Source organism: Amphiprion ocellaris, chromosome 20 (genome assembly GCF_022539595.1).
Source record: "Amphiprion ocellaris isolate individual 3 ecotype Okinawa chromosome 20, ASM2253959v1, whole genome shotgun sequence".
Classification (NCBI taxonomy): Eukaryota; Metazoa; Chordata; class Actinopteri; family Pomacentridae; genus Amphiprion; species Amphiprion ocellaris.
Genome location: NC_072785.1, coordinates 27,628,398 through 27,656,114, shown reverse-complemented (window position 1 = coordinate 27,656,114; position 27,717 = coordinate 27,628,398). Strand labels below are relative to the sequence as shown.

The 27,717-nt window shown below is 36.9% G+C and overlaps 1 protein-coding gene across 1 annotated transcript in view; it reads right to left on the bottom strand.

Moving 5' to 3' along the window:
• Positions 1 to 4,144: 4,144 nt before the first annotated feature.
• Positions 4,145 to 27,717, bottom strand: part of gfra4a (GDNF family receptor alpha 4a) — a 206,079-nt gene continuing 182,506 nt past the window's right edge. The window contains exon 7 of the mRNA XM_055006067.1: positions 4,145 to 4,375. Within this exon, the coding sequence (XP_054862042.1) occupies positions 4,176 to 4,375 (200 nt within the window). The 3' untranslated portion in view covers positions 4,145 to 4,175. The remainder of the gene's footprint in view (positions 4,376 to 27,717) is intronic.

Genomic DNA, 27,717 nt, shown 5'->3' with positions numbered 1-27,717 from the left:
GATTTTTCAAACATGTTGTAAAAACGTGCCATATGATGAAATAATGTAAAGGAGGCCGTGAAAAACACTCCAGAAAGGTTTTCTTTGAAAAAAAAATCATCATGAATTTTGGCGCAAAAAAAACGCCTTACTATACTATGTCGAAAAAAAATGCGATTTTTCAAACATGTTGTAAAAACGTGCCATATGATGAAATAATGTAAAGGAGGGCGTGAAAAACACTCCAGAAAGGTTTTCTTTGAAAAAAAAATCATCATGAATTTTGGCGCAAAAAAAACGCCTTACTATACTATGTCGAAAAAAAATGCGATTTTTCAAACATGTTGTAAAAACGTGCCATATGATGAAATAATGTAAAGGAGGGCGTGAAAAACACTCCAGAAAGGTTTTCTTTGAAAAAAAAATCATCATGAATTTTGGCGCAAAAAAAACGCCTTACTATACTATGTCGAAAAAAAATGCGATTTTTCAAACATGTTGTAAAAACGTGCCATATGATGAAATAATGTAAAGGAGGCCGTGAAAAACACTCCAGAAAGGTTTTCTTTGAAAAAAAAATCATCATGAATTTTGGCGCAAAAAAAACGCCTTACTATACTATGTCGAAAAAAAATGCGATTTTTCAAACATGTTGTAAAAACGTGCCATATGATGAAATAATGTAAAGGAGGCCGTGAAAAACACTCCAGAAAGGTTTTCTTTGAAAAAAAAATCATCATGAATTTTGGCGCAAAAAAAAACGCCTTACTATACTATGTCGAAAAAAAATGCGATTTTTCAAACATGTTGTAAAAACGTGCCATATGATGAAATAATGTAAAGGAGGCCGTGAAAAACACTCCAGAAAGGTTTTCTTTGAAAAAAAAATCATCATGAATTTTGGCGCAAAAAAAAACGCCTTACTATACTATGTCGAAAAAAAATGCGATTTTTCAAACATGTAAAAACGTGCCATATGAAGAAATAATGTAAAGGAGGGTGTGAAAAACACTCCAGAAAGGTTTTCTTTGAAAAAAAAATCATCATGAATTTATAGTATTCATATAGTATAGTATGTCGTCAAAAACGGCGTGAAAAAGTCATAGTATAGTATGACATCAAAAATGGCGTGAAAAAGTCATAGTTTAGTATGACGTCAAAAAGGACGTGGAGAAGTCATAGTATAGTATGACGTCAAAAATGGCACGAAAAATGCCACGAAAAAGTCATAGTTTAGTATGTCATCAAAAATGGCACGAAAAATGCCACGAAAAAGTCATAATTTAGTATGTCGTCAAAAACGGGGCGAAAAAGTCATAGTTTAGTATGTCGTTAAAAATTTGTCCAAAACGTCATAGTTTAGTGTGTCGTCAAAAATCTGACCAAAACGTCATAGTTTAGTATGTCGTCAAAAATCTGACCAAAACGTCATAGTTTAGTATGTCGTCAAAAACGGCGCGAAAAAGTCATAGTATGTCATCAAAAATGTGACCAAAACGTCATAGTTTAATATGTCGTCAAAAGCGTTACGAAAAAGTCATAGTTTAGTGTCGTCAAAAATGTGTCCAATACATCATAATTTTGTGCCATCAAAAACGGCATGAAAAAGTCATAGTATGTCATCAAAAATGTGACCAAAACATCATAATTTAGTATGTCATCAAAAACGGCATGAAAAAGTCATAGTATAGTACCCCTTTATAAGAAAAATATTCTCTGATAGCCACTTTCGTCAGGTTAATTCTTCCTGTGACACTGCAAACAAGTTCAGGAAAAAGTTCAAGGTGTTGACACTGCTTCCAAATTTTCAGATCTCAAACGGAAATGTCTGATTCACAGAGTTCCCACCTTGCAACTTCCAGAACTTAAAGGATCTGCTGCTAATGTTGTTGGTGTCTAAGTCAACAGGTCTTAATTGGTCCGAGTTGTGCCCGTTGCAAAAGAGAAATTTAACTGTAAACAGACATTTAACTACTTTTTGGTGTCGAGGTACATTAAATTAAACTGATAAAACCTCTGGAAATGTGTAAACATTAATTAAATGAGTTATCGCATCTTTCCCGGTCAAACACTTGACACCGAGGAGACGTCAGACCTGATTGAAATGCGGCGTTAATTTTTCCTCACACATAAGAGGCGATGCTTTAAAAACTGACAGGATGTTGGATGAAGAGCTAATATCCGACGTTATGACTCTGAGGCAGCTGTCCAGAGCTAATTTGCTGGTTTAATTAACTGTGAATGGTGTAAACTGGATGACATTTTATTTGAGCATCACTTTATAACTGACTATCAGGTGAGAAAATGTTCAGCTGAGTGTCACAGGATGATATCGACTCTTGAAACAATTGTGTGTGGGACGAGTGGGAGGAAAAAAAGATGTAATTTGGGCTTTTGGCATTTTTTTTTTCTTCAGCTTTCCCTCTGGACGTAAGTAAGTGGCCTAGTTACACATTTGGCTTGTGAAGTTTATTTATATCTGTTGGCAGATTGTCAATTATGTTATCTGCAGCAGTTTTGGGTTCCCATTAGGAGCCAAATGCATGGAACAAATTTCCTTCGCCTCAAGTAAATTATTTATAAATTTCTCCTCATTATTAAAATCTGCAATACGGTGCGCATGTCTAATGCGAAACAGGCTGTCTGCATTAAAATTTATGTCCAACAGAGTTCAGTCATTGTTTACTTTATGACTAGGATGTTTACAGAACCTGTTTATACTGTTGATGAGGCAGTTAAGAATATGGGCTAGTTTAGGTTTTATATATTAACACTGAATGGGCCTCAAACTAAACTAAAATGCTGAAGGCATTAACCATAGAAACTGAAATGATTCCCCTATTTAAATGCCTGTTTCTATGTCTGTAATTGTACACGGTATATTGCATCTTTTAAGTTCGCTGTTCAGAAAAGTGTACATAACATTTGTTTACACTGAGTTTTGCAGCTTCTTTTAATTGCCTCGACAGTTTTATTGTCATTACTTTGTTTTATGCTCCAACTCTGAGTGCTGGATCCGTTTTACTGCAGCAGAGGTCTAAAGACGACACTGGAATCAATAAAGTTACATCCAATCATCCAGTAAAGCTTCCTTGATTCGCTCAAACAGGATTCTCCACATGATAAACACTGAATGAGCCGGTCTGTAGAGCCTGGTATCATCAGCCAATACTCACCTGTCAGTTCTCTGTTATTTATACAGTACATTTAACACGACAGATGCTGAGCCAAAGTGCTACTAAATAGATAAATAGACTCACCTAGCGATTTGAAATGTCAAGGTTATTACGCCACAGTAATGTTAATTATGCAAATTTACCTGACTACTTTAAATATTGTGGTCAGAACCCTACAATAGTATATAAAATACACATTTATGTGGCTAATTGAGCTATCACATGCATGTTTTAGCCTTATTTTGAAATTTACTGTTGAGAAATCAGTCTTACAATTGATAAATTTGCTGTTAAATATCAACACAGTCCCCAAAACTGTCAAGTTGTTTTTTTTAAATTTTATTTCTAATAAGCTAAATAAATTATAAATTCATTAGTAAATATAAATGCATCATGCCTTGTATGTTCCATCTTTACTTTTTAGCCTTATTGTAGTTTTTGTATTTCTCATCCAACTTCTTCCATGCCTCTTCTGTATCTAGCTGCTCGAACAATAAAGTTTATTTTATATTTTAGAAGTCAACATTCATTAAATTTCAGGGCTAATTATTTTTTGTTCACGTTTATGCAGCTGCTGTAATTTACATTTCTCTGGTTAGGTATCAGTTAAGTTTATTTTATTCATTAAACTTAAGGTGTAATTATTTTTTCCTACATTAAAAGTGCAGCTTTGAATGTCTAATTTACACATCTATGGTATCAGCAGCTACGGTAAGAGATTTCTTTTATTCATGTTTCTTTTTTAGTCTTCCGCCTGGATCTCTTATAGATACCTACAATTTAGATGCTCAGATGAAATGGTGTGAAGCGAGTTTTGTGCACAAGTTAGCAAATGGACTCTGCCTCGGTTATTTCAACTTTTTGTGCGGCTCTGTACCCGACGCTGAGTGAATCAGCCAGATTGTGTAAATCCCATCCATCTGCCGCGAGGCTAAAGCAAACACTCCAAGTTATCTGCTGCTGTATAACCCAATTCTGAGAGTCTCCATTAGTGCCTGTGTGTTTGGAGAAGGTTGTACATCACATTTCCAGTCTTCCGTCTCGTCTCACCTGAGTAGGTATCTGTGCTCGCAGAATGTTCTGCTCTGTTTCCATAGAGACGCCTGGGGCGGTGGTTGCCAAGTGTGGGCTCTGGTTGTCGGTTGCTGGACTGGGCATCCCGGGCTGGCTGGCACCTGTCTTCACATCCGATCCGTTTCCAAAGGCCAGGATGGCGTTTTCTGGAACACAAGAGCAGCAGATGTTTTTTTTAAAGAGACACGACTGGAAACTTATTACACACTCTGTTATTTTTGTTGTCTGATTGCTAAATGGGAAAACTTTGGCCATTTTCAACTCGTGTGTCCTTCTGCTTTTTCTTCGGCGGGACTCTTTTGACTCTGATTGATCACTTTGTCTGTAATTAAAGCGTGGTCAGCCTTTCAGAGTGAGTCATCAGACCGCTGAATGATTGAATTCTCTTTCATTTTAAGCTTTATTGTCATTTGGGGACATTTTTAAATCAAAATTGAAGTACACATGAGGCTACTAGAATATTTTTGACATTCTTTTCTGCTAAAACAAAGTGATACATCAGGAACAAGGTTGCAGCTTGATTATTCTCTCGATTAATATTAAAAACTGTGGTCTATAAAATGTGTCTGTGTTTCTTCCATTTTTTTTCAGCTGAAACCGAACTGAACAGTAAACAAACTGGCAGTTCTAATGACAAAATCATGTTTTACATTTTACATTTGAGTTAAGTAAATATTTAAGTTGGAAAAATTGGAAACTTCAAGTAGATTTTTCTTAATATTAAGCTGCAGCAATGCTTATTTGAGAGTAATCAAGTGTTTTTTTGTCAACCTAACCTAAACTAGTAGCATTAATATTAAGTGTTGGATAAACTTAATTCAGTTTCTTGCTAACAATTAAGGCAATTCATTAAAGTTGATCCAATAATTATCTTTTTTGGTGTAGTAGTGAGTCCTGCAGCTAAGGATTATTTTCTTGATGAGTTGTCTGGTCTGTAAAATGTCAAAAAATAAAATAAAAATGGTGTCAAACAGGGGTCACTAACTGGCGGATTGCGGTCCTGATCCGGACCCAGACGCCGTCTTATATGGACCGGACCTGTAATCAGTAAATTGTAACGGGATTTTAAATTTGACCGGTCGCTTCTGTTTGACCAGCACAGCTTTCCCAGTGTTTACGGCATTAGTTAGCAGCTCAGGAATCACACAGACCAATTACGTACGAGTTCAGCCATCCCACGTGACGCTACTCAGCCAATGAAGTCTCTGCATTGCAGCTGCTAAACATCACAGCTCTGCGTTCAGAAAACAGTTGAGCGGTGAGGGACAGACAAAAAAGGAAAATGAATAAAGCGACACCGAGAGGGAAATAGTCCTGCACATGCTGACCATGTTTGGCTCAACATACAGCTGGATGCACCTTTCTCAACTATGAACATCATCAAAACTGAATATGGTTCCAGACTGACCAATGAGCTCAAATGTGTTTGAGAATGGCCCTGACACCATTCAGACCACAATTCAAAATACACAATTCAGAAAATACTGGCAGGGCAAACTGCAGCTCAGTTCTCCCATTAAGCAGCATGGGATATAAGGGGAGTAACAAGACAGGAAAAAAATGTAAAAGTGTTCAAATGTTTACATTTTTTGAGATTTAGGTATTGTTAAAGATGTATATAAGCTGGTTCGGATTGTTTAGTCATTATTTTTTCAAATTCAGCACTTAATTTTAAGATGTACAGTTATATCAAAAGTTATTTGTTAATAAATGTTGTCAAAATGTTTTTGAACTGTACTGAACTTATTTGATTTGATGGTCAGTTATTGATTACATGCACACGCTGATAAAACTTCCAGGTTACATCATCATATATCGCACTAATTGAAGTTAGACTTTATGATGTCCCGGACCTTTGCTTTAATACATTTTCTCTGACTGGACCTCTTTGAATTTTAGTTGAATACCCCTGTAGTATACTATGTCGAAAAAAAATGCGATTTTTCAACATGTTGTAAAAACGTGCCATATGATGAAATACTGTAAAGGAGGCCATGTAAAACACTATGGTAATATTTTCTTTAACATCTGTAAACAAAACAAAAACGTATCAACAAAGTTTTCTGTTAGAGTTTGTGTTCTTCAAAGTTTAACTCCAAGATTTTAAATATTGTCATTTACTGCAAATGAATATCTACTCCAAATCTCTCACTAATAATCATTATCAGCCTTAAAAACCCACAAAACACCCTATACTTGACCACACTTGGTACAGTCCGGTTCCCCCTTCTATAAATCTGCTTGGAATCTTCCACTTCCTGTTTGTCAAAGTGGCCTTCTACCTGGACAGGTTTTGTTGGAGCTCATGCAACAAACATTTTGGGTAAGTGCACTTTAATATGGATGGATGACACTGAATTAGAGTCTGTTTTAATGAGACTGAGTTAAGATGTGTAGCTCTGTCATTAAATAGTAAATTATTTCTCTGAATTCACAGAGAAAAGTCTGAAATGTTTGCTAGGTTAGCGTCCCACATGTTCTTTGGCTCAGCTAAAGCTAACTCTCTCCAACTTCTGGATCTCTTGAGTTGCTTGTTGTTAAAATATCTTGCTGTAGGTGCTGAAGCTCAGAAAGTCTGAGATGTTTGTTCAAAATAAGCTCATTCTCAAGTCTGATCTGAACTGTCCTCTTTTGTTTGAACTTTCCCTAAACTTAGGAGTTAATGACAGAGCAGCACATCCAGACTCAGTCTCATTTATGTAGAGATTAAACTTCAGTGTCATTCATTGATGTTAAAGTGCAGTTTTTCAAATGTTTGTTGCACATGCTCCCGACCAAACCAGTCCAGGTGGAAGACGATGTGAAGAGAAAGCTCCAGAGGATGAATATCACACATTTACGTTGGAAATAAATGTCCTTTAATGAGACATTGTCATGCAAAAGTTGGATTTCCCTTTAATGATGTTCAAATCTTCGATTGTTTTGTTGATGTTGGTTTCTAGATGTTTTCTGACACTTGGCCCCAAAGATTAAAACATTCTACGGCTCACAAGCTGCAACAATTCACACATTATCAACTATCTTTCTGACTAAACTAAGATAAAAAGTGAAAAACTGTCTGATTCCCGCATCATGAATGTAAATCTTTTTGGTTTTTATGACAGTAAACTGAATATATTTGGGTTTGACATTTTATAAACCAAAACAAGAAATGAATTAGTGGAGAAAACAATCAACAGATTAATGGACAAAGAAAATGTGTTTTCCAACATATATGGCTGAATTACTCCAACATTACAAGATACATACAATTTAAATTCTATTTTATTTATATAACGCCAATTACAGGTGAAATTGTCTCAAGATGTTTATTTTTATATTTTTTGTCATATTTAAAATATGACAAAGTAAGAAATTTAAAATTCTTGACTAATCCAATTTATTATTTGTTTTTTAAGAGACTAATGGACAACTAAAATAACTTTCTCCACTAAAACTAATAAACATGAGGTCAAATAGAAGTAACAGTTTTAAATACTGCAGTCCCACAACAACAAGAATAAAGTTTGTCAACAAAAACTAAATCTGCTGGTGGATTCCATGAAAGTCCTAATAAATGATAATAAAGTGTGATACTAAAGGTTTGTGGTGCTAAAAATGTCAAAGTAAAGATATCAAGAACATCTGGATGGAGGTTGATAAAAGTTGACCTTCCTTCATTTCTCTGGAGCGACTCCATGCATTTTATGGATGGTGGTTAAAGACCTGCTCTTCTAGTGGTCTTCCTTCTAGTCGCTGTAAAAAGTCAGTCCATCCTGGCTGACTTCAACACCTCTTCATGACAACTTGTTCTGCCTCCGACCTGGTGGAAACTCCAGAAACTCGGGAAAACCCGTGGAGACTCGAAGAACTCGTGGAGACTCGAAGAACTCGTCGGGCGGGGGAAGGTGTGGTGGGCGGTGGGGGAGTAGAGGGGGGAGGCCGCCACCCACCTCCCCACCTACTCTCCGCCCTGACTCCACCCAGACTCCGCCTTGGCTCCACCCATGGGTCACTTCACCAACTACGATGTCAAAGGGACGACGAATTTATTTCTTTGTATCTGATCTGTAGCTCAGTGAGTTAAGGATTTGCCTATGGAGCTGCAGGTCGCTGGTTCAAGACCAGACACTTCTTAAGTTTTTTGAAAATCCTGACAAAGACAAAGAAAGAAAAAGGCCGGTGGTGGGTCTTGAACCTGCGACCCTTCGCTTGGTAGTCCTCTTCTTATCCCCCTGAGCTACTCGCTCAGATACTAATTCTTCTTTTTTTTGCGCATTTATCATCTATTTTTTGTCGTTTTCGAGTTTTTTTTTAACTTGAGTCTCGACTCGACCATTTTTTTCAGGAGGTTGGACTTCGGCCTTTGTGCTGGAGGGTGGAACCCTCAGTTCCCAGACTTTCCAAAGCCTCCACACCTCCCGAGTCCTCAGGACCTGAGCTTTCACACAGTCTGAGGGCTGAAATTTTCTAAGTCCCACAGTAGATCTCTGTTAGTTTGAACCTTCACACAGTCTGAGGGCTGATATCTTCTCAGTTCCTGAGTACTTCTCTGTTAGTTTGAACCTTCAGACAGTCTGAGGGCTGAAATTTTCTAAGTCCCACAGTAGTTCTCTGTTAGTTTGAACCTTCAGACAGTCTGAGGACTGAAGTTTTAAAAGTTTCTCAGTACTTCTCTGTTAGTTTGAACCTTCAGACAGTCTGAGGACTGAAATTTTAAAAGTTTCTCAGTACTTCTCTGTTAGTTTGAACCTTCAGACAGTCTGAGGACTGAAATTTTAAAAGTTTCTCAGTACTTCTCTGTTAGTTTGAACTTTCTGGTTAACAGAAGCCTTAAAACTTGTGACCATGAGTCTCGATTTCACATTTAGATCATCCATCTGAGTTCTTCTCAGACCTTCACCTGTGGGTTTTTTACAAACTTTGATTCTCTTCACTGAACAGTAAAGTTTGTGGAGATCAGACGGTAACATTAGTTTGATCGATGCCTTCAACGACTACTAGACTTTATCCGGAAAGCAGTTTTCTGAAATGAGTTGTTAGTAAATCTGTCCACAATCAAACCAAGAACATAGAAAGAGGAAATGTTTGAAGAAACAACTTGATGTTTTCGTTTCAGACTAGAAAACACTTTAAGACCTTCATCTGTTTTTGATCGTTTTATTGTCTCTTCTGTTTAATTTGATCTTCTAAAGTTTAACTGGTGTCTTTTCAAATGTTTTGTCTTTAGTTTGATTCTTCTTAAATGTTTAGTTTTGCTTTTTTCTCACCTTTTATTCTTTTCTAATGTCTGATTTGATTTCGAAATGTTTTGTCTTTTCAATGTTTGTTTTTTCAAATGTTTTATGGGCTTGATTGAATTTTTGTTTTACTTTCCCAATATTTAATTTTTCGATTAAATCTTTAAGGTTTTTCTTTTTAAATGTTTTACCACCTTTTCATGTTTAATTTTCTTTGTAAAGTCTTCATTGTATTTTCTGTTTAATTCCTATTTATAGTTTTATTGTCTTTAAGATTTAATTTTCTAATTAAACATTGAAATTTTTAATTAAATGTTGTCTTTTTAAAGGTTTAATAATCTAATTAAATGTATTGTATTTATTTAATGTTTAATATTCTTCTTGTTTAATTGTATTTTTTAAATGTTTAATTATTGAAAATATTTTCTCTGTAATTTTTACTATTTTTATTTTAAAATTTTTGTTTAATTTCATAATGACATGTTTTGTATCTTGTAAATGTGTAAATGTGTAAATAAACATTAAATGCAATCAAACTACATTAAACAGACAAAATATTGAATCAGATAATTAAACAAGATACAAAACGTCATTATGAAATTAAACAAAAATTTTAAAATAAAAGTAAAAATTACAGAGAAAATATTTTCAATAATTAAACATTTAAAAAATACTTTTAATACAACTTCTTAAAATTTTTATTGTATTAAATTTTGTTTCCTTTGATTTAATTGCTTTTTCTTATGTAGTATATTTCTTTAATCTTCTTTTTCTCTCAAGATTTTAACCCCAACCTTAAAAATGAAATAAACCCTTAAATCACAATGAAAATAGTTCTGTTGTCACAATCATGAGTTAGTCAATTATTCAGTTTATCAATTCAACTTTATTTGTTTAGCACCTTTTACACAGATGACAAAACTAAACAAGCAAAGAGAAAAAAACTATGCCAAAACTATGATTAAAACTCAAAAACATTTTTAAAAAAAAACAAGAGATTTAACATGGTAATAAAATATATTGTGTCCAGGGGATGGAGGGAGTTTATTGAAGTCTTCTTGGGCTCACATGGTAAATCATTGAAAATATAAACTTGATATTCAGTCTAAGGAAACTGCAGAGCAACAGAAGAACCAACAATATCTCCTGTTTTCTCCTTTAATGAGTCGACTCTTCTTGTGCTTTCAGACCAAAGAACTACAGACTCTTCACAACCTGCTCAAACTCTTGGTACAGGACCTCACCACACTGGTCAAGAAGGTTTCCGTCTCATTTCTACTCTGAAGCTCACCTTCTCCTGCTCAAACTGCTGACAAATGTTTCTGCTGCTCTAAAGTCTGGTCTCCAGAACTTCCTAAAAACTCTCAAAGTCTCTTCTGCTGCAGGTTGCTTTGTAGAACTGTTCCAGAAAACCTCACTAAACCACATGGAGGGGCCTCAAGATAGTCATCCAAATGAAACTATATAAAAACCAAACTAGCACAACCCAAACGCTAAAGTCTCCTGCAGTCTACCAGAGAACCTCTGAGAACAGAGAATCAGGACAGGAACTCTTACCTTCTGGACAACCAACGCTGCTTCACAAACAAGAATACAGAATGTATCTGACCAAAAACCTCTGAAGACTCACTACAGCCAAGATAAAGACACAACTCAGCTGGACCAAATCTACTCATCACTGCACACATTAGCACCATGTGCTAACTGTGGCTAAAGAACCACCTTTACCAAGACAACTATCCAGTACAAAGCCCTAAAACACACCAAGAAACACATTAAAGACGATTTTACTGCTGGAAGCTGCAAGCCAACGCCTAAAGAACAAATTAAAGCAATGGAGCCAAACCCAGTTCTGTGGTGAAGAGAAGCAGAGAAAATGTTTGGCTGCAGCTAAATAAAGCAGGAAGACACTGAGCTGCTCAGGTGTTCCTGATAACACCGAGCTGCTCAGGTGTTCCTGATAACACCAAGCAGCCACCTGGACAGCCAATAGGAACACAGCTTACTGGAAGTCCAGAGGGCTGGGTTAGTGGAGGAAATTTAGTTTAAAGTTGAAGCAGAAAGTTCCAGTAAGCTGGAACTAATACTGGAACTTTCTGCTTCAACTTTAAACTAAATTTCCTCCACTAACCCAGCCCTCTGGACTTCCAGTAAGCTGTGTTCCTATTGGCTGTCCAGGTGGCTGCTTGGTGTTATCAGGAACACCTGAGCAGCTCAGTGTCTTCCTGCTTTATTTAGCTGCAGCCAAACATTTTCTCTGCTTCTCTTCACCACAGAACTGGGTTTGGCTCCGTTGCTTTAATTTGTTCTTTAGGCATTGGCTTGCAGCTTCCAGCAGTAAAATAGGCTTTAATGTGTTTCTTGGTGTGTTTTAGGGCTTTGTACTGGATAGTTGTCTTGGTAAATGTGGTTCTTTAGCCACAGTTAACACATGGTGCTAATGTGTGCAGTGATGAGTAGATTTGGTCCAGCTGAGTTGTGTCTTTATCTTGGCTGTAGTGAGTCTTCAGAGGTTTTTGGTCAGACACATTCTGTATTCTTGTTTGTGAAGCAGCGTTGGTTGTCCAGAAGGTAAGAGTTCCTGTCCTGATTCTCTGTTCTCAGAGGTTCTCTAGTAGGCTGCAGGAGACTTTAGCGTTTGTGTTGTACTAGTTTGGTTTTTGTATGGTTTCATTTGGATGACTATCTTGAGGCCCCTCCATGTGGTTTAGTGAGGTTTTCTGGAACAGTTCTACAAAGCAACCTGCAGCAGAAGAGACTTTGAGAGTTTTTAGGAAGTTCTGGAGACCAGACTTTAGAGCAGCAGAAACATTTGTCAGCAGTTTGAGCAGGAGAAGGTGAGCTTCAGAGTAGAAATGAGACGGAAACCTTCTTGACCAGTGTGGTGAGGTCCTGTACCAAGAGTTTGAGCAGGTTGTGAAGAGTCTGTAGTTCTTTGGTCTGAAAGCACAAGAAGAGTCGACTCATTAAAGGAGAAAACAGGAGATATTGTTGGTTCTTCTGTTGCTCTGCAGTTTCCTTAGACTGAATATCAAGTTTATATTTTAAATGATTTACCATGTGAGCCCAAGAAGACTTCAATAAACTCCCTCCATCCCCTGGACACAATATATTTTATTACCATGTTAAATCTCTTGTTTTTTTTAAAAAATGTTTTTGAGTTTTAATCATAGTTTTGGCATAGTTTTTTTTCTCTTTGCTTGTTTAGTTTTGTCATCTGTGTAAAAGGTGCTAAACAAATAAAGTTGAATTGATAAACTGAATAATTGACTAACTCATGATTGTGACAACAGAACTATTTTCATTGTGATTTAAGGGTTTATTTCATTTTTAAGGTTGGGGTTAAAATCTTGAGAGAAAAAGAAGATTAAAGAAATATACTACATAAGAAAAAGCAATTAAATCAAAGGAAACAAAATTTAATACAATACAAATTTTAAGAAGTTGTATTAAAAGTATTTTTTAAATGTTTAATTATTGAAAATATTTTCTCTGTAATTTTTACTTTTATTTTAAAATTTTTGTTTAATTTCATAATGACGTTTTGTATCTTGTTTAATTATCTGATTCAATATTTTGTCTGTTTAATGTAGTTTGATTGCATTTAATGTTTATTTACACATTTACACATTTACAAGATACAAAACATGTCATTATGAAATTAAACAAAAATTTTAAAATAAAAATAGTAAAAATTACAGAGAAAATATTTTCAATAATTAAACATTTAAAAAATACAATTAAACAAGAAGAATATTAAACATTAAATAAATACAATACATTTAATTAGATTATTAAACCTTTAAAAAGACAACATTTAATTAAAAATTTCAATGTTTAATTAGAAAATTAAATCTTAAAGACAATAAAACTTTAAATAGGAATTAAACAGAAAATACAATGAAGACTTTACAAAGAAAATTAAACATGAAAAGGTGGTAAAACATTTAAAAAGAAAAACCTTAAAGATTTAATCGAAAAATTAAATATTGGGAAAGTAAAACAAAAATTCAATCAAGCCCATAAAACATTTGAAAAAACAAACATTGAAAAGACAAAACATTTCGAAATCAAATCAGACATTAGAAAAGAATAAAAGGTGAGAAAAAAGCAAAACTAAACATTTAAGAAGAATCAAACTAAAGACAAAACATTTGAAAAGACACCAGTTAAACTTTAGAAGATCAAATTAAACAGAAGAGACAATAAAACGATCAAAAACAGATGAAGGTCTTAAAGTGTTTTCTAGTCTGAAACGAAAACATCAAGTTGTTTCTTCAAACATTTCCTCTTTCTATGTTCTTGGTTTGATTGTGGACAGATTTACTAACAACTCATTTCAGAAAACTGCTTTCCGGATAAAGTCTAGTAGTCGTTGAAGGCATCGATCAAACTAATGTTACCGTCTGATCTCCACAAACTTTACTGTTCAGTGAAGAGAATCAAAGTTTGTAAAAAACCCACAGGTGAAGGTCTGAGAAGAACTCAGATGGATGATCTAAATGTGAAATCGAGACTCATGGTCACAAGTTTTAAGGCTTCTGTTAACCAGAAAGTTCAAACTAACAGAGAAGTACTGAGAAACTTTTAAAATTTCAGTCCTCAGACTGTCTGAAGGTTCAAACTAACAGAGAAGTACTGAGAAACTTTTAAAATTTCAGTCCTCAGACTGTCTGAAGGTTCAAACTAACAGAGAAGTACTGAGAAACTTTTAAAACTTCAGTCCTCAGACTGTCTGAAGGTTCAAACTAACAGAGAACTACTGTGGGACTTAGAAAATTTCAGCCCTCAGACTGTCTGAAGGTTCAAACTAACAGAGAAGTACTCAGGAACTGAGAAGATATCAGCCCTCAGACTGTGTGAAGGTTCAAACTAACAGAGATCTACTGTGGGACTTAGAAAATTTCAGCCCTCAGACTGTGTGAAAGCTCAGGTCCTGAGGACTCGGGAGGTGTGGAGGCTTTGGAAAGTCTGGGAACTGAGGGTTCCACCCTCCAGCACAAAGGCCGAAGTCCAACCTCCTGAAAAAAATGGTCGAGTCGAGACTCAAGTTAAAAAAAAACTCGAAAACGACAAAAAATAGATGATAAATGCGCAAAAAAAAGAAGAATTAGTATCTGAGCGAGTAGCTCAGGGGGATAAGAAGAGGACTACCAAGCGAAGGGTCGCAGGTTCAAGACCCACCACCGGCCTTTTTCTTTCTTTGTCTTTGTCAGGATTTTCAAAAAACTTAAGAAGTGTCTGGTCTTGAACCAGCGACCTGCAGCTCCATAGGCAAATCCTTAACTCACTGAGCTACAGATCAGATACAAAGAAATAAATTCGTCGTCCCTTTGACATCGTAGTTGGTGAAGTGACCCCATGGGTGGAGCCAAGGCGGAGTCTGGGTGGAGTCAGGGCGGAGAGTAGGTGGGGAGGTGGGTGGCGGCCTCCCCCCTCTACTCCCCCACCGCCCACCACACCTTCCCCCGCCCGACGAGTTTTTCGAGTCTCCACGAGTTCTTCGAGTCTCCATGGGTTTTCCCGAGTTTCTGGAGTTTCCACCAGGTCGGAGGCAGAACAAGTTGTCATGAAGAGGTGTTGAAGTCGGCCAGGATGGAGTGACTTTTTACAGCGACTAGAAGGAAGACCACTAGAAGAGCAGGTCTTTAACCACCATCCATAAAATGCATGGAGTCGCTCCAGAGAAATGAAGGAAGGTCAACTTTTATCAACCTCCATCCAGATGTTCTTGATATCTTTACTTTGACATTTTTAGCACCACAAACCTTTAGTATCACACTTTATTATCATTTATTAGGACTTTCATGGAATCCACCAGCAGATTTAGTTTTTGTTGACAAACTTTATTCTTGTTGTTGTGGGACTGCAGTATTTAAAACTGTTACTTCTATTTGACCTCATGTTTATTAGTTTTAGTGGAGAAAGTTATTTTAGTTGTCCATTAGTCTCTTAAAAAACAAATAATAAATTGGATTAGTCAAGAATTTTAAATTTCTTACTTTGTCATATTTTAAATATGACAAAAAATATAAAAATAAACATCTTGAGACAATTTCACCTGTAATTGGCGTTATATAAATAAAATAGAATTTAAATTGTATGTATCTTGTAATGTTGGAGTAATTCAGCCATATATGTTGGAAAACACATTTTCTTTGTCCATTAATCTGTTGATTGTTTTCTCCACTAATTCATTTCTTGTTTTGGTTTATAAAATGTCAAACCCAAATATATTCAGTTTACTGTCATAAAAACCAAAAAGATTTACATTCATGATGCGGGAATCAGACAGTTTTTCACTTTTTATCTTAGTTTAGTCAGAAAGATAGTTGATAATGTGTGAATTGTTGCAGCTTGTGAGCCGTAGAATGTTTTAATCTTTGGGGCCGAGTGTCAGAAAACATCTAGAAACCAACATCAACAAAACAATCGAAGATTTGAACATCATTAAAGGGAAATCCAACTTTTGCATGACAATGTCTCATTAAAGGACATTTATTTCCAACGTAAATGTGTGATATTCATCCTCTGGAGCTTTCTCTTCACATCGTCTTTCACCTGGACTGGTTTGGTCGGGAGCACGTGCAACAAACATTTGAAAAACTGCACTTTAACATCAATGAATGACACTGAAGTTTAATCTCTACATAAATGAGACTGAGTCTGGATGTGCTGCTCTGTCATTAACTCCTAAGTTTAGGGAAAGTTCAAACAAAAGAGGACAGTTCAGATCAGACTTGAGAATGAGCTTATTCTGAACAAACATCTCAGACTTTCTGAGCTTCAGCACCTACAGCAAGATATTTTAACAACAACCAACTCAAGAGATCCAGAAGTTGGAGAGAGTTAGCTTTAGCTGAGCCAAAGTACATGTGGGACGCTAACCTAGCAAACATTTCAGACTTTTCTCTGTGAATTCTGAGAAATAATTTCCTATTTAATGACAGAGCTACACATCTTAACTCAGTGTCATTAAAACAGACTCTAATTCAGTGTCATCCATCCATATTAAAGTGCACTTACCCAAAATGTTTGTTGCATGAGCTCCAACAAAACCTGTCCAGGTAGAAGGCCACTTTGACAAACAGGAAGTGGAAGATTCCAAGCAGATTTATAGAAGGGGGAACCGGACTGTACCAAGTGTGGTCAAGTATAGAGGGGTGTTTTGTGGGTTTTTAAGGCTGATAATGATTATTAGTGAGAGATTTGGAGTAGATATTCATTTGCAGTAAATGACAATATTTAAAATCTTGGAGTTAAACTTTGAAGAACACAAACTCTAACAGAAAACTTTGTTGATACGTTTTTGTTTTGTTTACAGATGTTAAAGAAAACATTACCATAGTGTTTTACATGGCCTCCTTTACAGTATTTCATCATATGGCACGTTTTTACAACATGTTGAAAAATCGCATTTTTTTTCGACATAGTATACTACAGGGGTATTCAACTAAAATTCAAAGAGGTCCAGTCAGAGAAAATGTATTAAAGCAAAGGTCCGGGACATCATAAAGTCTAACTTCAATTAGTGCGATATATGATGATGTAACCTAGAAGTTTTATCAGCGTGTGCATGTAATCAATAACTGACCATCAAATCAAATAAGTTCAGTACAGTTCAAAAACATTTTGACAACATTTATTAACAAATAACTTTTGATATAACTGTACATCTTAAAATTAAGTGCTGAATTTGAAAAAATAATGACTAAACAATCCGAACCAGCTTATATACATCTTTAACAATACCTAAATCTCAAAAAATGTAAACATTTGAACACTTTTACATTTTTTTCCTGTCTTGTTACTCCCCTTATATCCCATGCTGCTTAATGGGAGAACTGAGCTGCAGTTTGCCCTGCCAGTATTTTCTGAATTGTGTATTTTGAATTGTGGTCTGAATGGTGTCAGGGCCATTCTCAAACACATTTGGAGCTCATTGGTCAGTCTGGAACCATATTCAGTTTTGATGATGTTCATAGTTGAGAAAGGTGCATCCAGCTGTATGTTGAGCCAAACATGGTCAGCATGTGCAGGACTATTTCCCTCTCGGTGTCGCTTTATTCATTTTCCTTTTTTGTCTGTCCCTCACCGCTCAACTGTTTTCTGAACGCAGAGCTGTGATGTTTAGCAGCTGAATGCAGAGACTTCATTGGCTGAGTAGCGTCACGTGGGATGGCTGAACTCGTACGTAATTGGTCTGTGTGATTCCTGAGCTGCTAACTAATGCCGTAAACACTGGGAAAGCTGTGCCGGTAAAACAGAAGCGACCGGTCAAATTTAAAATCCCGTTACAATTTACTGATTACAGGTCCGGTCCATATAAGACGGCGTCTGGGTCCGGATCAGGACCGCAATCCGCCAGTTAGTGACCCCTGGTTTAGATGGTATGCAACGTGCAAAAGGACGGTGGTGATGCACTTTGCCAGCAATGATTGCACAGAAAAACTGCACTGTCGATAATGGAACCATCTTGGAAGCATTCATGAAAAGTTTCTGATGCTTCAGTCCAGATAAAAAAGGAAATCTGAACAGAAAAATTACAGCATGAAAAAGGAAAGTTCTGCAGGTTAAAAGTGAAAAATACTTGAAGCAGCATTGAGAGCTCCGTCTGCAGAAAGTAGATTTCTGAATAATAGAAGTTCAGGTTCTCCACATTTACACATCTTGCTTTCTAGCCCACCGCTTTAAGAAACTGCCTACAAAATGTGTGACATGCGGTATGTTATTTATATGTGGGGAATAAGTTTAAATATATTATTCCTGTGGCAAAAATAAAAAATACATACTGCAGGCTCCAATCTTGTACAATACTTCCTGCCATTATACAGGAAGGCGAGAAGTGTTGTGTGAGCAGAAATTCACTTCCCTATGTATGAAATGTAAACACAATATGGAAATGCATGTCATTTTGGCCAAACCGAGGAGAGCCTGAGTTGCTGGCAGATGGACGCTTTGGTTTTAATTACATAAATCTCAGAGGCAAGAGCCGCTTCAAGTCAGATATAATGCGAGCCCACTTAATGGCAAATTTGAATAGCAAAATGAGAACTCCGGTCATAATATAAAATAATGAATAATCCATTGGCTGTCAGCAGGCTAGCTGGCTGGCTGGCTCACCTAAATAGCTCAAGGGTGGCATTAAAAGATAGAAGCACAAAAAAAAAACTTCCCAAACAGTCGACTTGACTAAATTCTGACCTTCCTGCTGGTTTTCTACACTAAAGTTGCATCAAAAAAAACAAAACACAGCCTCAGTATTCATTCACGTACACAGGGAATTATATGTAAACACAGCAGTGTTGTTGTTGTTGGTAATTTTTAAGGTTTTCGGGGCAAATACTATCCTCACACACCATTATCACCTTGGTAAAGTTGCTAATATGAGACATGAAGTAATTATTTGTTAGGAGATTGCAGTGTCTGTAAGTGAAGCTGACAGTAAAGAACAAATAACTGCATGTGGAGAGAATAGAAAGAGTGAGATTCTGTAGGTATAGTAGTGTATGTGCAACCGAACGACTGGTAAAGCCGGAGCTTAGACTACAGCAGCTTTAAAATCCAAACAGACTTTGAAATGAAGTTGCATGTCAAACACAAGAAAAGCACTAACACGGTACTCCGCCAAGGCTGTTCATTCCCCCATATGACATTGTCAGAAATGCAGCATATTTTTGTAGAAATGCAGGATGTTTTTATTAGTTATTGATGATCAGAAATCACGGCAACAAATATTTGCTGCCTCAACCAAAACTTCTGTTTACTTTTTCGCAGATTTGGTTTTTGGATTTTGTTGTATCTGTTGTTCCTCCTGCTGAGATAGTTTGGAACTTTACAGCTTCATGTATAGCAATGTTCTGTGTTGGTCTTTAAATGTGGGGCTTTACAGGGTCATGTGGAATTTAGGAACCGTGTTAGAACGTCTCCTGGGACTGCAAAGCTCACAATAAAGGACTGAAGGGCCAGAGTGGTGACTACAGGAGGAATAATGGTACAGACTATTCTACTACAGGAGGGTTTCACATGTGTAGTAAAACCTCCTATCCAGGTTTGGATAAAAATAAATTATGCACTGTAATGTACACATGCTTCAGCTGCACTTCATGATGAGTTTCAGTCATTGTTTGGATGTTATTCTCCAGAGGTGACTGGGTGACGGTCTTCTTTAGCAGACAGTCTAATAAAAAGGCAAGGAAACACGAAATATTTTCAGGCCATAGAATGTGGCCATTTAATATAGATGTGCCCACTAACAAAATGACCTTACGGTGAGCACATTCGTGTGTTATGCATGTGTACGTTATGTACGGATACCGAATCACGTGACCTAAATATGTAGCGAGTGGTGGGAATTGATGGGACTCAGAAACACCCCCACAATTTAATCAGTTGTGCAATGTATGAAATCTATCACAAAATAATAAGGGTAAGATGTGGAGCAAAAAATCTGAATATGTCGGGGCATGTTCTCTGTAAAAGATGACCTAATGATAACTTAATGTGCATGTCTTCTGTGAAGTGAGATCTAGGGGTGAAATATGATAACCTGACATCATGATCTGACCAACAGATAGAGAAAAGTATAATAGTGTCCAAACTGTCACTCCTATCATACGCCCTGTAGGTGTGGAAAAATGACCAACGCTCACAGCATAAAAGACGGTGCACACCTCAGTATCTTCAGTTCTTCTTGGGCTTTTAAACACTGCTAAGAATTACTCCTGGATTTTTTGTTGACAAATAAATCCTGCTGCCCTCCGAATGCTGACTTCTTTTGGTGATTTTTTGAAGATCTGTCAAGTCATAGACTCTGGCCTGATTTGTAACTTAGTTTACACTTCACTATTTTGCAATGATACAGAAATCTTTAACAAATCCGTGGATCCAGACTTTAAGCTGCATCACTGCCAAAATCTAATCACTTGGTCCTTGTGTCATTTCTGACCTTCCATGAAAATTTCATCCAAATCTGTTAGTCTGTTTTTGATTAATGTTGTTAACAGACAGATTCACGTCCGTCAATCGTCACATAACTCCGCCGCATTCCTTGGAGGAGTAATTGTTCAGATACTACGAGATGCTACTACATGTGAAAATAAAAGTGCATCACATCACCTCCTGTGATCTCATGGGGAAGCAGATGGAAATTAAATGGACACTGTGGAGCAACATCTTGCTATGAAAAAGGAAAACACAAAAGCAGAGGGTTAAACGAGGAGTCTGGATGAGAAAATAATTGGGAATTTGCGTCAATTAGTTTTTAGTTAATTAGTCAGGTTTCAGGAAGGACTAGACTGAGATTTCAGTTATATTTCTGTAGCTAACGTTATTGCTAAAGGATAGAATGTTTAGCTTTACATGGTAGCAGCGTGACGATCCATATCAACCCGATTATAGCTTGTAAATATCAAACATGTTTGACATTATCCTGAATTATTACTAATTCTATTAGCTGAAAAATCTGCGAGCTGTTTAGCATCGGATCTGTAAAATAAATAATCTCAACATCAATTCAGACCAAAATCTTCAACAAGACTTCTCCTCTAGTTGTAAGTGTCGGTGTACAAAGGGTAGTTGTGCATGTGAATTTCAATAAAGCACAAATATCAGCTTTGTTTTCCAAGTGTCCACACTCAAAAAACAAAGTTTAACAATTTCTGCTTTAACTGAAGTGTATCCAGGACTTCCACATCCAAATGAACGCCTATTACATTCAAGTCAAACAAGTTCACACAATGCTAATTAAGCCTCTCAGCAGCAGGTAAATGTCTCTCTATTTTGCAGTATAAATGGGTTTTAAGTTAAATGTCTGTGCAGCACTTGTAGCAATGTGTTTTATTGTCAACCGGCAGTGATTGGTTTGCCAAAACAAAAGAAGAGAAGCAGCCGTAGTGACAGTCGCCTACAGCAACTACAGGTATGGAAGACAAAGAAATGCTTCTAAAGCTCCAGGTAGAGAAGTAATTGGTAGATTATAGTCTAAAAGAGAAAGCAACTGACAGAGAGGCATTCGTCATAAACAAATATTTGTGAATACTACACTCTGCTAAAACGGGCGATAAAAAGTTCTAAACAACAAGTTTAAACATGGTGGGAGTAACGCTAAGTGCACAGGACTTCCTGTCAAACACAACTATCATCTATGAACTCATGGCTCTTCCAACACTCAAAACTGAACAAGCCACACAAAGTTTATACTTTAACCGAGGTGTTTTTTCACTGTACGCTCTGGTTTAGCAAGAAACAAGGTCGAAGAGTAACTAAGGTTTTTATTAACAGACCATAAATATTTTTTTTACTGTCTATACGTACTGCAACACTGTGACAAGAGGCCCTTCTAATATTCAAAAACAAAGTCAAGCAAACCCCAAAAAGCTGATGTTTTAGCTTGAAGTGTTTTTAAACTGCATCCCCTGGTTTAGCAAGAAACGAGGTCTTGAGGATGATGAGTGACTAAGATTTTTAACAACAGAACATAAATATATCTTTTACTGTCTATACATACTGCAACAATGGGACAACAACAGGCTCTTCTAACACTCAAAAACAAAGTTAAGCAAACCACAGAAAGTTGACATTTGTGCTTTAATTCAAGTGTTTTTAAACTGAATGCTCCAATGTAACAAGAGATGAGACTTCAGTCCCTCTTTGGTTGTTGATTTACTCTCTAAACACCTGTTTTTGTGTAACAGAATTACATATTTAGATACATTTTTTCAATGTAAATAACCCCATCCTGCCTATAAATAGCTTACATGTGATCTCAGTTTTTGCCTCATTCTCTACTCATGGCAGCTCAAGCACACCAGCTCACCCAGTACTCTGTTCAAACACCCTAAAACTATTCTCAACAATGGCAACATGTAATATGGGAGTAATTCAGTCGCACATGTCTGAATCAGAAGCCGCACACCCTGCAAGTTGACAGAAATGGTTCTTAAGGTTTGTTCCATATAAAATGTCAGTATTCTGAATCCATGGCTTTAAATCCACAGCACTTTCACGGTGGAAATGCTTGTCACAGCGATGATTGCTTATTACATTCATAATATGTCTTCTGGCATTTAAAAAAACAACATATGGACATAAAAGCAAGGTATAAAACTTGATTTTTAATGGATTGCACACAACTGCTTCCTTCACCTGGATGCATAAAAGCACTAGAATACGTGACAGAATGGGTGTAAATCTGAGAGGAATTACAAACATTCCACAAAGGAAATTGAGAAACTGCTCTTCAACATTGATTATTCCTGTTGTCTTTTGAATTCTTGCTTTATTTTAATCACCTGCACTATTTCGCACCTTTGATTAGCGCTCTTTACGAGCCCAAGGCTGTTTTCAGGAAGATTTCACTACATGATCTCATTAGTTGTTTTTGTTGTTTCTTTTTTTTCACCCTAAGAACAGTCTGGGTTATCCAGAACTTCCATCGTTTAATATGATAATACTTTCAGACTTTTTGTATTAGTCTTAATATCAGGAAAACAAAATGTGACATTATGAAATGGATGTTTATATGTGTATCTCATTATGAAATGCTGGCAGCAAAGATGTCTTGTTGATATTAGATATATCTCAATATCAGAATCATGATTGTGGGGTCCTGAGGACAAAACTCAAAGCAGAAAAACCCAAAAACAAACAACAATTCAAGGTAGCTGTCGGAAAAACCTGCAGTGAATCCATTCTCTGGTGATGTTCATGGGTTCCAGACTCCAGGAAGTAATTTCCTACAAAGGATTTTTGACCAGCATTTGGAAATAACTTATTTATGATTATGTCCAATTACATTTGAGCCCTTGAAAATACAGAACTGTGTATAAAATGGTTGTAAATGTAGAATTTCAGCTAGCGGTGTTTGTTGTTTGTGAAGTACGACTAAACTATTTTAAGAAATTTCATGTTTTCAGACCCTCAAAAAAACATATTCTGTCCATTTTCAAAGACCAATAATTAAAAAGTTGAGCTCTGCTGAAGTCATTCAAGCATTTTTGATCTGATGGAACCAATTCTGTCATTTCATGGCTGTTGGAGTTTTAATTCTGGAGACATTAAAACTTTAAAATGGATTCCTAGGCAAGGGCTAACATGTTTTAACGTGTATCTCATTAGAAAATGCTGGCAGCAAAGATGTCTTGTTAATATAAGATTGGCTTAATATCAGGACCACGACAGTGTGATACTGTATGGCGCAGAATTCAGGAAAAATCTGCATTTAATGCTCAAAAGAATAAATAAATGAAGTGAAATGCAGTGATATAAATGCATAAACGCATGCAGTAGCATACTGGCAGAATATAGAGCATGGTTTTATCTTTGCAATGGTTGAAATGTGTAGATTTTAATGTATTTAGATGTCAACATATGCATGCAAAGACAAGTTCATGACTAATTCAACTCAGACTGGTGTGTGGAGAAACAGAGCTGTGTAACTATGATTGAATTTGACGTAAATTCAACGTTATATTTCTCTCACCAATGCTCACACGTATAGTATTGTTGAAAAGGTCAAGCTGTGCGCTTTCATTTGATATGTGCAACACCTCGTTGCAATAAATCCATCAAGAGCAATTTCACCTGGAAGAGGAGATGTGAATTTTAATGCGTTGTGCGTCCGTCGGGCTCTAAGGGTTAAAGCGGCTCCTGATGCAAACACACAGACGAAACCCATCGCTCTCAGCGAATCACAACAAGCCAGAGTCCTTCAATCAACCCCATTAACCAAGTGAGCAGTCTAATGAGAGAGGACGAAGGCTCCGAAACTCTACAATCCTTCTGAGTTTAATTAGTTCAAAACACCTCTGCATCACGACGGATTCGGTCCTGCAGCCGAAGGTCTCTCACGCTTTGTTTAAATTCACGCCTTGTGCGGTTCATAATCGAGACGGAAGTTATAAGCACAACGATTGATTTGAACTTAAGGTCAAAATTACATGAGTTATGCTGTAGGATTTTCAGATTTCCCAGTGCTTTCATTCACTCAAAGAAAAAAAAAACTCAAGGCTGTGCACACTCAGACCCTCTCAACCTGTCAGGATTCTCTCTTTAGTAAAATATGAGCACCACAATGGGTCATGGGCAGCGGAGCACCGACGCACAACAACCACCACGTATCTCCAAAAGTCCTCCAGCACAATAATGGCAGTGAAAAGAGGAAATTAATCATATCATTATGAAATGCTAATAATTCATTGAAATACATGGTCCAAATGGGCACCAGAGGGGAGAATTTTACAAAACAAGCTGATTGCAAAACATTCTCATAGAGGACACACCTATTATGACTTGTACAATTAAGTTATGAAAGAGCTGGAAGGTGGTCGTTGATTACATACCAGAGAGTTCGCTGATTGGCTGCCGCCGCTGCTGCTGCCCTTGATTAACACTTGAGAAAGAAGGGCCGACCCTGTGCCCAGTTTCTGCATTATTTACAGGAATTATAAAACAGATGTACGCATCGGCGCCACTCCAGTCATACAGTTAACTCCGTGTCCTCTGCATATGGTTGACATTAGCAGTCAACGCCGGTAAATGTTGAATCCGGCCCACAGGAGACGTAATGAACACAGTTCTCCAGCTGCGGTCGTACAACAGCTGAGTCATAACATCCAATCACCAAACAATGGTGATGTTAAATGGGTTTTGATTTGCCAGCCAGCGGCGGCGAACAATTATGTTCGACAAAAGCACCAAAAATAGACTTATGTCATCTCCCGCTGCTGCTACCTGCAACGGTTGGTGCAATCACAACCTGCCTCTCAGCCGCCACTTCAAAACACTCATTTAATCTAAATCTATAACGGCACCATTACGTTATAGTTTTGAACTTTTAGAGCTTGTGTGATGGCGAGGTGGAGTAGGATCCACTCATGTTTACACTGAATATTATTTATTATACAAGTTCCCAAGGTGTCCCTCCAAGAAGGTGTCCTTGCTCCTTACTGAGCTGCAATCTTATATACATGAACATAAAAAGTACACCCACTCGAGCACTGCAGTTCTGAAGTACTGTGTTAAATCCGCTTCATGCGTTATTCAACTACTGGTGGCACATTTAGCAGCGCTGCATGTTAATGTTGTATTTTCTGTATGTTCTTGTGTCCAAAGCTGTCAAAAACTTTTACTACACAGTATGAATACTTTTCACTTGTTTACATTGCAGATCTACTTATGGAGTTAGGTCCATGTTTACCAAAACCTATTCAATTTGCAGCTATATAATGGATATGGGCTTTAATTTGAGGTTACTGACATCCAAGTTGGAGGAAGGGTTTAGAAATTACAGCTCTTTATTTTGTAGCCTCCTCTTATTTGGAGAGTAAGTAGCCAAAAGCTGTTTGGTGGACAGATGTGGGTTATTCCCCCGTTATGTCTTCATCAATTAAGCTGGTAAAAGGTCTGGAGTTGATTCAAAGTGTGACATTTAGAAGCTGTTGCTGTGAAACCCACAATATGTAGTCAAAGGAGCTCTAAGTGGAAGCAATAGAGGACATTTTTAGTTTGCAAAGACTAAACAAATTCACAGAGGGAGAAAGAGTAGGAAGAGTAGACGTGGCCAAAACAAGAGTTTGGTAGATTGATGGAGAAAAAAGTACACATTAGTGAGTTTAGCAGAATAAGTCCTGGACGTCAACAGTTGGGATAGATTGATTATTGTGGCTGATACTTGCCATTTTTGATAAATTAAATGAGCTACTTCAGGTCTGTTACAGCTTCTTCTCTCCATCTGTCGTCACTCTGTGGTCTCAGAAATGTCTCTCAAGCAGAGAAAAACCAGGAAATTAGCTCTTCTCACAGTGGCTAAGGCTATGCTAATGGCTGAAACAGAGTCTGGAAAAAAATAAAGAATTTTGCTTTAAGATAGTTTACCTTAGTGGGGAATGAAAGTGGTAGAACAGTGAAATATTAAGAAAATAGATGAGAACAGCAGGAGACAAACTGATCAATCTCAAGACAATTTAATCTCAACTGTTTCTATTTTACATATTCAGTTATAGCCATACTTAATAATGAAGAAGTCTAGTTATGAAGGACAGATTCTCTGCTGCCACATGCTGTTAAAACATTATATTCAGTGTATACCGGCTCCAAATGACAGTCATCTGCCTTTCTTGATTAATAATAATCAGCACTGATATTGGCCTTGGAAAATCCTTATCATTCGATCTCTAGTCAGCAGAAGACAACAGTGGGTGATGATCATAGGATAAAAAAAATAACTTTTTCACAACATTGTGCCAACTGATGAATCCTATTCAGCAAGTAGGTGCATTACTACCAAATACTTCACAAAAGCAAATACAGAAAGTTCACAACAGCATGCAAACCATTCAGAAGCCTCTAGAACAGATTAGACTTTGTCAAAAAACAACCTAAACATGACAAGATTCTTTGGACAGACAAAGCTAAGGTCCACCTGGACCTGAATGACAAGAAGAAGAAAGTATATCAAAGACTTCTCATGATCTGAGCTATAGAAGATCATCTGTCAAACACGGTGGCAGCAGTATAATGCTATGAGCATATATGGCTTCCATTGGAACTGGGTCACTAGTTTTTATTGATGACATGACAGAAGATGGAAGCAGCCGGTTTAATTCTGAAGTGTAAAGGGATAAACTCTCCGCTCAGGGCAAATTTGATTGGATGGCGCTTCACAGTATAGATAAATGACCCCAAAAACATACCGTGAAAGCAGCACAGGACTTTTTGAAGGCCAGAAAGTGAAATACCCTGCAATGGCCGAGTCAATCAACCCGATCGAGCATGCATTTCACTTACTGAGGACAAAACTCAAGGCAGAAAGAGCCACAAACAAACAACAACGGAGGGCAGCTGTAGGAAAAACCTGCAGTAAATCCTTTCTTTAGTGACGTTTATGGGTTCCAGACTTTGGGAAGTCGTTTCCTGCAAAGGATTCTTGACCAAGTATTTAAAAAAAAATATTTGTAATCATGTTAATTTGTCCAATTACATAAAAGCCCCTGAATATAAGAGACTGCATATAACATGGTTGCAACTGTGTCATTTCAGATTGTGGTGTAGTTCTTTTTTGTTATTTTGGCAGTTCTATAAAATGTTTTGAGAATTTCGTGTTTTCAGACTTGGGGATTGGTGCATTTTCATCCTAAAAAAACAGATTTTGATAATTTTCAAGGACCACTAATTAAAAAGTTGAGCTCTGCTGGAGTCATTCAAGCATTTGGATCTGATGGAAACTATTTTGTCCTCAACAGATTTCATGGCTGTTGAAGCTTTAATTC